Below are 12,675 nucleotides of genomic sequence, written 5' to 3' on the forward strand. Positions count from 1 at the left end.
TTAGCACTTCTTCCAAAAATACTCCTCTAAAGGTAGAGCAAGCACAGGACAGCTCTACCAGCACCTTCTCACTAAGAAGAGAAATTCCAAAATGAGTAATTGCAAAATACACAAGCTGTCCCCCAAACATTTCTCACTGTGTAGTCAAAATACTGTAGTCAATGTAATTTCCTACTTCAGTCAAACATACCATGAACCTTTAGGGTAGCTGATGTCTTGTCTTCAGCTGCTTCACACTTATAGGTTCCCTGGTCTTCATATTCACACTTGTGAATGATGAGGCTTCTCTTATTTCCCTGGGAAACAATCCCCACTTTTTTACTTTGACGGAGCTCCTTCCCATCCTAGAAAGTAAAAAGACCAAATCAGATCACCATCAACTCTTCTACATTTGCAGTGAGCAAAACAGATCTGTGCTTAATTCACCTCTCTCACTGGACTTGATGGAACTGTGCTTATTGAAACATATGCGGAAACTTAAGCACAGTGCAAAGTTTTCAAGAAGTAGGAATGGCTGAAGAAGGTTCATAACTTTTGGTTGACCTTAGACACTTATTTGAAGGCTTAAGGCACTCTACAGGGTTGGCAATAAGCTCCTAAAGACATTACCTTGAAGAAATGCTGTTATTCCCATTTAAGGGAAGTATCAGCTGGGCCTCAAGGAAGAGACATGAAATGCCCGAGCTGGTTCCCAAAATGACTGTCAGGTGCAAAGGGAATTGAGATTTCACCTTAAATCACAGCTCCCAGTGAGGTTATAAATCCCTGGTGAGAACTGCTAGGCGTGAAGTAAAGCGCAAGACTGCATTGCTATCGGCAGCAGTGCTCGTGTTCTGTGCAAGAATAGAAAAGTTTAACTTCCAACCTGATAAACACACCCAGTGAATAAATAATGGAACAATGAACTGGGCAAGTCAATGAACACAAGTACAGGAGAGCAACGCTAAGAGCTGTACAGCAAAGGCTCAGACTCGCATCCCCTGGAAGTGAAATTAAAGGTTCGCATTCCCTTCCAGAGAAGTTGTAAATTCAAATATGACTGTCTGTTAAGTGCTTTACCTTGAACCACTTAACATCCACGTTGGGCCTGGACAGCTCACATTCGAATGTGACCTTGTCCTTCTGAGTTGCACTGATGTCTACCAAAGGTTTGCTGATCCTCACAGGCAATTCTGAAAAGGAAGAGGAAGTCTGGTTAGTGGGGAATTAGGTCTCAAACCTCATCTGGCACAAGCAATAGTGATTAGGTAAAGCATAACTTCCATGCTTAATACAACTTGTGACAACAAAATTGTATTGTTTTGAGTACATTAACACTAGTTGTTCTGTGGACAATGGTGTTACAATAATGCCGTTGACATCACAAGGATATGTTACTGATGATGTTCCAGTGCTTAACATCCTTCCCAGTTACCAGGAAGGTTTGTTCCTCTCTTAAAAGCTCAGTGTCTCGGCCAGTAGAAGACAACAACCATGTCCCACACCAACCAGGACCTGAAACTTTTAGGTCTGTGTACCTTTCACAGTGAGCCTCCCTGATGAATGAATGCCCTCTGCTTTGAAAGAGAAGAGTCCTGCATCTTCCAGAGTCACCGAAGAAAGAGTCAGAGAATGTTTCTTCCCCAGGACACCAATATTGATATTTGGTGAAGGCTTCAACCGGACGCCATCCTTCTGCCAGGTCCCTTCCACGTCCTCGTGTGACACCTCCACCTCGAAGGTGACGGTCCCTTTCTCAGATACTTCGAGGGGCTGAAGACCTTTCACCAGCTTGATCTGCCTCACTGGAAAAACAATGACAAGTTGGAGATCTCACACCGATAGCTGTGAAACATCTTGACTTCCAAAATAGATTATTTCCCTATTCCTCCTGCAGGCACCTGCCAGTTAATTGCCATCAGCCAATTAAACAGCCACTCTCTAGAAGAAGATGGTGCTGTTGTCATTGACACTGGGACCAGGCTCCCTGTGCTGTCTCACAAGAGAGTTGTTGCTGGAAATACTTGTTCTTCACACATGATTCAAAAGAAAGAAGATGATCAACAGAGATTAATAGAGCATAAAGGAATAAACAATGTTTTTCAGCTTTTCAACCAGGATAAAACAAGGGAGGGAGAAAAGTAGCAGGGAGAAAGCTCTTATTAAAAGAAAAAAAAAAGAAATCCATTACATGGTGTGAAGTGCACTGACACCTTACAGCGTGGCAGACAAAGCATTTGTTATTTTGGGTGGATAATACCTGTTCCCAGTACAAGACATCAGTGCCCTATCAGCCAGTAAAATGGATTTAGTGTTTAAACTTGTCTCACCCTTAAAGGAAATAAAGTTGACAATTAAAAATAAAATAAAATAAACAAAAAAATCTCAGTGAACAAAACCAAACAAACAAACAAAACCACCACTCTTCAAAGCCACAAACTACTCACAAAAGCCTTCAAACCTTCAACTCCCTATGGACCCCTGGGAATATTTCAACTTTCCTAGTACACATTTAGGAGAGAGAATCCACATTCGGAGAGGATCTGAATGCAAACCTGACCAGGCTGAGGGCTCTGTTCCATGGTCACGGTCTGCACCATGGAACTGAGGCTGAGGACACCATGGGCTGAGGACACCATGGCCTCTCTGAGGCTCAAACATCTCCTGATGCCATCTGTCCTTGTGCCACATGGGGGACAACAGGGAACAAGCTGTTTCTCCAAAGGTCCCAAAGAGGTGCCAGAAGAAGATGATGACTTTATGAAGAAACTGGGTAGAAGCACAATAATGATCTTCCCAGAAGGACAGTGATGGACTCCACGAAATGCCAGATCCTTGTGCCTTTCCTGTCCCCTCTGTTGTTGTCACATCTCACAGCAGGTTTACAGGGGAACATATGCATCCTTTACAGGATCTCATCTAATTCCCCTCTCAAGGAAACCACACTGATTCCTCTACCATGGTCTTCTCCAAGCTCACGACCACTTAAACACAAGTTTGCCCCGATGGCATGTCTTGAACCAGACAAACGAGTGAAGTACAGACACTTCCAGGAGCTTGTTCTTTGCTTCCCAATCTAAAACACCAACTCTCCTGGCTTTGCTCACTAGAGGTTGCATCATTCTCTGATTTCTCAACTGATTTTGAGCTGGTCCCTATCCCCTCTGGGTACCTTATTCTCTAATCTGAACTGTGTCCTTGCTACTCTCTTACCTCTCCTCTAGATTAATAGATACTCCAGCCCCTTAAACAGTGAGTGGACTGAGGATCAAACTGAAATGATTCCAATAAGACAGTGAAAGAAACTTCCAAAAACATTAACTAAATAACATAGACAATTTTAACTCAGCCTCCTGGATGTATCCTCCCCTGATTCTGTATATAGGACTGAAAAAATAAATCACTTTTACAAAGGTCTTGTCACAAAGCAGCAACAGCTGGGGGATGGTAGAGCTCCTACAGGATTTATTTAATAAGCAATATTTTGTGTCCAGGGATTTGAAATTTCCTACCCATGATCCCAGTATAATTTCTGCTATAATTAAATGACCTAAATATCTTTTTCCCTGCTGAAAGCTTGGAGTTGTATCAGAGGAAGAACCACTTCACCCATGACTGACTTAAGTTTTCCACAAATATCTCCTCCTGGTCACAACTGAAAATAGACAGTCAGCCAGATATGTTACTGGTTTGAGCAGCTCAGTTGTTTTTATGATCTCCTGGTATCTTAAGATCAGAAGAGATACTTATCTTTCAATGAAGCGACTTTAATACTGGAGTAAATCAACAATTTTTCACATAGCTATTCCTTATTTACTTCTCTCTGAAATCAACCTCAAACCAAACAGTATCAGTCCAGCTTCGGATTTTTTATATAAAGGTCCTCTAAAATCAGGTTTCTTAACCTAAAGCTGAACAGCAAATAGTAGCAGGTCAGTTCCCTGGACTACGAGCATTTAAAGTTCTGCTGACCTCAATGTAAGCTCCAATACCTTCTACTGAAAATAGGCTCTTTTTGCTCAAATGACAAAAAATGGAGCATAATTTTAGACTTTTAGAGGCTTGTTTTTGCTTTAAAGCAGGGTGGGAGCTCCACGCTGTTTCAGCTGGTGGACCAGGATGTAGAATACATATAGTACAGTGAGATTCTTGTATATTGTCCCTTTACTGCTGCATCTCATAACTAAGGCTTGGATGATCACACACAAAAATAATTCCTTGCTACAGTGAGCCAATTCCCCTTTTTGATCATGGTCACTCTCAGATCACCTTGAGTTTCCATCACTGTATGAAACTCTCTGAGTTCATCAACAGAGAAGCTACTTTTTCCAGTGATACTGAGTGTAAGTGATGAGAATGCAGCTGGGTGCCTGAGAAGCACAAATCAAAATCCCCTCTCTCCATCAGAATAGGATGTTTATAAACCAGGGGCAGAAAAGCATTTATTCTTGCATGACTCACCTTGCACAAAACACTGTTGTCAGCTATCATGACAAGCCAATTACTTCCTATATAAACACCGTTCCATCATTTTTTAATTTTACCACTTGGCTATAGCAACAGCCAGTGAACAAAACAGGTGTAACCGAATCTACAACCAACTGCTGAAACATCTTGCTGGAAGGAAACCCAGAACCTTGGGGTGCAACGTGTGGAAGTGGATGGAGCAGCAAACTTTGCATACTGCACTGCATTCTTCCAACACACTGTGACCATGGAAGGGCTGTATTTCTTTACCTGCCATGTTCAGTTCATCCCATTTAACTGAGACGGTAAACCTGAATCTAGTTCTAAATCAAGACTGCAGTCACCCATTCTACCTTGAATAGTCAGAAAGACACTCCAGAAGGTAATTCAGTGCATCTAAGACTTAAAACACCCTCTGGAGGTCTTTTTCTTTGTTGGCTACGGAAGGAGCTGAAAGCAATGTGCTAGAGTTAGGCTGAAGGAATCCAAGTTTAACCTACTAGCTGCTAGTCACTGGTAATGTCTGTTTTCTTTTCTATAGCTATCCATTTTAGATAAAATTCGAGCAACTGCCAATAGAAGCAATAACTGCCCCATACTAGGGTGGTAAAGCAGTGGGGTTTTGACAGGAGTCAGGCAGGAAGATTTTGGAGATGAAGGTGTCTTAGCAGTGCATGAAAGTGATTTGACAAACCCTGCTCTGTATGAGACAGTCTGTCAACAATTTTTTATGTCTTGGATAACATCAGAAGACCACAATATTATAAGGCTTGAAAGGCCTAGAAAAATCATTTAGCCCTTCTCTCTCTCTCTCTAGGACATGCTCAGCTCTTTATGTCATCCCAGACAGCTATTTCACTAGCCTTTTCTTGAACTCATGATGGAGGCTCCAAAACGTCTCCAGACAACCTATTCAGTCATCCAACCATTAAAAAGCTTTTTTATTGTATAACCTGGATCTTTCTCATTGCAATTGAAGTCCATTATTTCCTGTTGTTACATGGAGAACAAACTGTTCCCTTTCACTTTATAACAGCCTTTTATGTACTTGAAGTCTTTTATCAAGTCCTTCCTTACCTATTATTTATGACCTACACAGCACCAATTGCTGGTAGGGGCTTTATAGACAAAATTAGATTGTCTGTAAGTGCTTAAATCCTTCCTTCTTCTATCCTGTAACAATCATGACAAAAGGATGGAGGAAAAAGGACAGAAGTACAGAGCTACAGCTGAGACACCATTAGAAGCATCCTGAGATAGACAATTTGCTTTTGTAATTTTTTTAACCCTGACTGAATGTAAAGAGACATTCTGAAAGAGGCGGTTTGCAAAGAAGAATTAGGGCAATGGATGGCTGAAGAGGGAATGGTTTGCTAAAAGCCATACAAAGGAAAAAACAGAGCGTACCAGACAGTGAGAAATTTCAGAGGGAGGAGAAGAATCAGCTAAGAAGCTCAATGGTCAACAACATGACTGAAAGCTGGTGGTATGAGGTGGGGAGAACAAGAACCAGGCAGCTATTCTCTGTTTACTGCCCTTGCTTCCACCTCCTCTTAGTCATTTGATTGGTGGCCATGGTTGTGTCCCCATGTCCCCATAGCAGGTGGGGGTGGCAGTGGCCATTATAATGGCAGAGACCAGAATTCACCTCCAAACCCTACACAGTGTATTTATAGAACTGGAGATCATTTAACTTACTTTCCACATTGATCTTGGCTTGGGTCTTGTCATCAGGACTCTCACAGCAGTAGAAGCCCCTGTCTGCAAAGGAGATGTCCTTAACCACCAAGGTATGCTTTGTTCCCTCAGCTTTGATCTCTATTTTTTCACTGGGCTTCAATACGATGCTGTTCCTCATCCACTTGACCTCTGCAGGCTTGGTTAGCTCTACCTCCAAGGTCACTGTGTCCCTCTCTTCAACTGTTTTGGGCTCCAGCTTCTTCTTGAATGAGATTGAGGCCTCTGCCAAAGGAGAAAAAAATATCAGTAAGAATGTAGAGGATCCGGAAAACAAGTTTTGAGAGAGAATTAAAGTGGTGGCTCATGCATCTCCAGTCCCACTGCGAGTTATCTCTATTTAATGATGCAAAAGCAGAATTTCCCTGCTGCTAACATAACCAGTCAGAGGGAAGGACATGTAAAACAGCACAGGTCACAGTGAAAGCCTGACAAAGAGACATTATTATCTCCTACCTCGGACTCTGAGATTGGCTTTGCTTTCTACACCTTCAGCGTTGGCAGAGATTTCAGCTGCATCTTCCAGCGTCAGATCAGTGATGGTTAGGCTGTGGTTGGTGTCCTTCTGCGAGATCACGTACTTCTTGCTGGCTTCAATCTTGACACCATTCCTGAACCAAGTGACCACGGCATCACTGGGAGAGATGGTGCACTTGAACACAGCTTCTTTTCCTTCCTCAGACACCACGCTGTTGAGACTTGTAACGAATTTCACCACCCTTGGAGCTGATGGATAGGAATAAAATCTTTAGGAACATATCTCTGAGACATGGTATAAAAACCTTCAAAGAGCCAAAAGCTTTGATGATTTTCAAAGAATCATAGAATATTGCAGCTTGGATTGGAAGGGACCTTCCCAGCTCATCCAGTGCCACCCCTGCCATGAGCAGGGACATCTTCACCAGCTCAGGTTGCTCAGAGCCCCATCCAGCCTGGCCTGGGATGTCTCCAGGGATGGTTCATCCACCACCTCTCTGCCCAACCTGGGCCAGGCTCTCACCACCCTCAGTGTAACAAATTTCTTCCTCATGTCCAGCCTGAATCTCTCCTCCTTCAGCTTAAAACCAACACCCCTTGTCCTATTGTAACAGGCCCTGCTCAAAAGTCTGTCCCCATCTTTCTTATCAGCCTCTTTTAAGTATGGAAAGGATGCAATAAGGTCTCCCTGGAGCTTCTCTTCTCCAGGCTGAACACCCCAACTCTCTCAGCCTGTCCTCATAGAAGAGGACTTAGAATGGCCGAGGACGAAACCCAAGGATCGCTTCAAATTGTCACCATGTAGTTCTGGAGACATACCTTTTGGGCTGATGGTAATGCTGCTCTTGTCATCCCTGGACTCGCAGGAATATTCTCCCTCATCCTCAGCTTGGATCCCTGTTATCGTCAGTGTTCGCTTGAGTCCCTCCTCATGAATCTGGAAACGCTTGCTGGGCTTGATCTGGACTCCGTTCCTGCACCACACCACCTTCCCCTTGGCATGGCTCACATCACAGCTCAAAGAGACGCTGCCTCCAAGCTCAGCATTGACAGCTTCAAGTTTTTTGGTAAACTTCACTGGAATTTCTGAGATGCAGAAGAAGGACAATGATGAGAATGGAAAAGATAAGTAATCTGTTCCACAAAACCATATCTGGCCAACTTTAAACAAAACAAACAAAAAAAAATTGGGGATCAGGGTAGATAGAAACAAATCCATCTCCAACTAGATCATGTTGCTCAGAGCCCCCTCCAGCCTGGTTCCAAATGTTTCCAGCAATGGACCATCTACCAACTCTCTGGGCAACCTGTTCCAGCATTTTACCATCCTCATTGTAAAAAATTTCTTCATCATGTGATGACAGTGGAGAGCACACACCAGGCAAAGAACCCATCATAGGCCTCCTTGTTCCTCTGAGTGGCCAGCAAAGCACAAAAATTGGGTATTTAGAAGCAGAAGAACTTCACTGGCCCATGGTAGGGCAGCCCCAGCATTTACTACAGCAATTCAAGCCTTGAAGTTTGAACAGTTTTAGAGACAGTTTGAACTTCACCTCCATCCTACCATGAGGGAAACACAGTTGTTGGGTTGGAACATGACCTGTGCAGTGCTCTGTGCTCACCTTTCACCTGTACTTTGAATTCCTGCTTGTCGGTCTTTGTCTGGCACGTGTACACCGCGGTGTCTGTGCTCTCGGCCAGGTTCACCGTCAGGGTCCTGGATGCCCCCTCACTCTTGATCTCGTATTTCTTGCTCGCTTTGATTTCTGTTCCGTCCTTGAACCACTTTACTGCAGCTGTTTCGGGAGTTACTGAAGTAGCCAGTGTGATGCTTTCATGTTCTTGAACAATGAGAGGCTCTTTCTGGACAACTTTCTTTTCAAATTTAGCCTCTGGTTCTAGGAAAGACATTAAAATAGGAAAACTAATAACTTCAATCTCAAGTCCTTAACACAGCAGTTTTCTATTACCCTCTCTTCATGACTCACAACACCAGCTCATCCATAACCTGTAATAACTGAGGGAATATTGGTGGATATTTGTGGCTGGTGTAACCTTTTGCTGATCTGTCAGGCAACCCAGAGCTTCTACTTAGAAAGAAAGCAAAAGAAAAGGAATACAAATATATATATTTTATCTATTGCCTGCTTGCTAAAAGCTCATTTCTTAGAAGTAAAACGACCTATACAATTATTTCCTCTCCAATTTTTAGAATTTTAGATTTAATCAAGCAGAAATGTCAATATGCTAAACCTGAATTTGTGGTCTTTTTTCCCTTCTGCTTGCTCTATTCCCTTTCTCTTGGCTTCTTCCCTATATTGTTCAACACTTTGCCACAAAACTGGGCAGTTTTGGGGCACACACAGCAGCAGACCAACTTTTCTCGGTCACCTTTCTCCATAGCTCTATTTCTGCTCTTCAAAACTTCCCACTTCTACTTTTAGCTTAAAAAGGTTGGGCAATAGGGCATGTGAAGGACACACTAAGCAGATAACTCTATAGTATTTCCATAGTGAAAAAAAAAAAGAGTCTTCAGCCAGATTTCCCACCTCCACACTGCTAGATTAAAAAGGTCAAATTAACACACTATGTGGTTCATTGATGTTGCTCCATGGAAAATGGTGGCAGCACTGTGGCCACTGGGTAGGGAATACCCAGTTGTCCTCTAAGCTTCACAGAGAGATGTTTAGGTGAGTCCTCACCGGTTGGTTCCAACTTGAAGGTCATCTTCTGGCCTGCAGCCTCACAGATGTATTCTCCAGCATCTTTCTTCTCCAGCTGCTCTACAACCAGGCGCCGGCTTTTGCCCACAGTTTCTATTTTGAATTTTCTAGAGGGAACAAGCAGTCTTCCATCCTTGTACCATTTCACTTCGGTTGCCTCCTGTGCTACCTCACAGCTGAGGGTGGCACTTTCTGTCAGGACAGCATTCACCTGCTTCTGGACCTTTTCTTCATTTATAAATGCCGGTTTTGGCTCTGAATGCAGAAAAGGAAGAAAATGTTGATTGAGGGACTAAATTGAGATTGGTCTTACAGATTTCTGTGTAGACATTTGGAAAATATTCAGGTTGCCACTTATCAAAACCAATTGCCTTCACTGGGCAATATCTACCTTCTGTGTGACCAAATCACAATGTGGAAACTAGGGAAACAAGACCTTAGGAATGGAGAGGACCAAGAGGGTCCTTTACATAAAACTTATTGTTGTAAGCCACAAAAAAAAATTAATTCAGATGTTCCTAAAGACCATTTTTTCCTGCGTATCATCAAAAACTCAAATTCCTTTTACTGAAGACCTACAGTGAAATGTCAAGCTCACAAATACAGCACGAGGGGCTTCTGGAATAGACTCTTTATGGTCTTTTCCATTGTCACCAACATGACTTTGAAAGGGACAAAGGAAATGTGACCTCTCTATAGCGCTCAGGTAGGCCAGGGTCACAGTTGACAAGATACCCAAGGTTGTTTGCAACATTAGTGCTCCCTTCAGCATCACATGCTTAAAGCTGTTTGGGCACCTTGTGAATCCTGCTCCTAAAGACCAATTTCTGGGAAACTTCTATGACAAAGGGACATTTAGAACCTGGCAGAAGTCATGACACATCTCAGAAGGTTGCGATCTCAAGCACACAACAGCACAAATTCAGAAAAATTGCTGAGTTTGCAACCCATCTCGATGAGTCCTGCTGTCGGAAATGCAAGTAAGAAAGCATATTGCAGCCTCTCAGTTTTCAGAAATGGGATCATAAGTCTAACAAGGAATGGATTTTTGAACAGTTCTTTCCTTCCAAGAGGTTCAGCACACAAGAATCAACCTTTGAGACCTCAGAAATGGGAGAGATCTGAATAATATGTTTATTATTATTTCTATTACTTTTATATCTGCAATTATTATATAGAAATACTAAGAATGAGATAGGCCTTCGTGCTGTGTTAGAGTAAAATATTCCCTTTTTACAAGTCAATGCAATCAGGTATGGAAAATCAGGTGAATCCTTCAGGGTACAACAAAGTCCAGAGTATTGCAAATGAGTCTTTGTGTAATACTTGTTACTTTATCATCCTGTACTGCAATTCGGACAAGATATGTCTCACCTGTGACATCAATCTTGAAGGTGAGTTTCTGGCCGGCAGCCTCGCAGGTGTACTCCCCAGCATCTTTCTTCTCCACCTGACCCACCACCAGACGACGCGATTTCCCCTCCGACTCCACCTTGAACTTCTTGCTCGAGGTGATCAGTTTCCCCTCCTTGTACCATTTCACGTCGGTCTTCTCCTGGGCCACCTCACAGCTCAATGTGGCGTTTTCTGATAGTGCAGCTTTCACCTCCTTCTGCACCTTGTCCTTGTTTGTAAACACAACTTCTGGCTCTGAAAAGAGAGAGAAACTCAGAGTGTCTCCAAAATACGGTGTTGTCCAATCTCTCTATCACAGCTTACAGGTAACATTGAAACCAAGACTCTGACTGGAGAATACACATCTAAAACTATTGGTAGAACATTCAAACCACTTTGTGGTGAGATTTTGGGTTTTGTTTTGTGTTTTGAGTGCAGACATTGGGCAGACAAGTCTACCATGATTCACCATGACCCTGCTCTGAAACACACTGAGAATCAACAGCTTCGCACAGTTGCTCTGGTTGTACCAACATGTTGGGATGGAGATGGGCCATCAGTACTTTCCTCTTGAGGGCCCTGTTCCTACAGAGATGGGTAGATCCCAAAGTTTTTCAAGGATGGAGCTCTCTGTCTCAAAGATTTTCTAATGTTTTACGATGATAATAATATACAATAATATTCATTTGCCTAAATGGTCTACAAATAGGAAAGCTGGGCCAAAGAATCTTCTCGAACCTGTGACATCAATCTTGAAGGTGAGTTTCTGGCCGGCAGCCTCGCAGGTGTACTCCCCAGCATCTTTCTTCTCCACCTGGCCCACCACCAGACGACGTGATTTCCCCTCCGACTCCACCTTGAACTTCTTGCTCGAGGTGATCAGTTTCCCCTCCTTGTACCATTTCACATCGGTCTTCTCCTGGGCCACCTCGCAGCTCAATGTGGCATTTTCTGATAGTGCAGCTTTCACCTCCTTCTGCACCTTGTCCTTGTTTGTAAACACAACTTCTGGCTCTGAAAAGAGAGAATTTCAAAGCGTCTCCAAGATATTATCTTGCATTATCCTCTTATCATGGCTGACATACAACACTGGAAACCAAGCTTCTGGCTTGACAATAGACATCTAAAGATGTTAGAAGAACATGCAGACTGCTTAGTGTTGAGTTTTTTTGTGGTTTGTTTTGATTTTTTTTTTAAGAAGCTTTTTCTTTTGTCACAAATGACACTAATATTAGTATTTTTATGGCAGCAAGCTAGGAGATCATCTCGATCACTGATAAGAGCACTGTATGGCAGGCCCCAGTCATGGCAAGATACATTTTGGCTGAAGTTGAGAGCAAACAAATGAATTCTTACTGGGAGGAACTGTCCCTGGCTGTGTCACAGCCCCACGTTGTTGTTTCCTATTTTTAATCCAATAGCTGCACCTGCTGCCATTACTGTCCTATAGGCACTAGGTACGTTCTTCAGTGCAAATGGTGCTAAGACCAGGAGTTCCATGTTCAGACCTGTGTTGTTACTTCCCGTGCGACCTTGAGAAAAGCCCAGCCCATCTCACATCTTTACATCCAAACTTTGAAATCCCCTTGCTCTCCAGTAAACATGTTAGTCAGCCCACTTGCAAAAGCATCAGGAGGCAGGGAGGGAGTTGGAAAGCTGAATCCCTTCTCCCACTCTACAGCCCCAACAGGGTGGTGCATCTGGAATGAGCCTCTGGGACGCTTTCTCTAGTTGCCGTTTCCACGATGCCTTAGAAACCTTGACATATATCAAGCCTTACAGCCTCGAGGCTGAAATGAGCTCTTCCAAGAGAAAATAAAATAAAATATTTAAAAAAAATAATAAAATGAGTGCAGACATCAGGCAGACACTCAACTGCTCTCCACCACGACACCTA

At 43.0% G+C, this 12,675-nt stretch overlaps 1 protein-coding gene across 30 annotated transcripts in view; it reads right to left on the reverse strand.

Annotated features, from left to right (window-relative positions):
- OBSCN (obscurin, cytoskeletal calmodulin and titin-interacting RhoGEF) overlaps positions 1-12,675 on the reverse strand; it is a 199,761-nt gene that overhangs the window by 138,919 nt on the left and 48,167 nt on the right. For all 30 annotated transcript variants that reach the window (XR_014183387.1, XM_082046088.1, XM_082046067.1 and 27 more), the window contains 10 exons: positions 11,517-11,792; positions 10,758-11,033; positions 9,363-9,638; positions 8,283-8,558; positions 7,480-7,746; positions 6,640-6,909; positions 6,145-6,408; positions 1,518-1,784; positions 1,060-1,172; positions 191-344 (listed from right to left, as the gene is read on the reverse strand). Coding sequence is in view for 29 of the 30 variants with exons in the window: in XM_082046088.1 (XP_081902214.1) it covers positions 191-344; positions 1,060-1,172; positions 1,518-1,784; positions 6,145-6,408; positions 6,640-6,909; positions 7,480-7,746; positions 8,283-8,558; positions 9,363-9,638; positions 10,758-11,033; positions 11,517-11,792 (2,439 nt within the window). In the remaining variant the exon portion in view is untranslated. The remainder of the gene's footprint in view (positions 1-190; positions 345-1,059; positions 1,173-1,517; positions 1,785-6,144; positions 6,409-6,639; positions 6,910-7,479; positions 7,747-8,282; positions 8,559-9,362; positions 9,639-10,757; positions 11,034-11,516; positions 11,793-12,675) is intronic.

Source organism: Streptopelia decaocto (assembly GCF_964273445.1).
Source record: "Streptopelia decaocto genome assembly, chromosome: 2".
In the NCBI taxonomy this organism is placed as follows: domain Eukaryota; kingdom Metazoa; phylum Chordata; class Aves; order Columbiformes; family Columbidae; genus Streptopelia; species Streptopelia decaocto.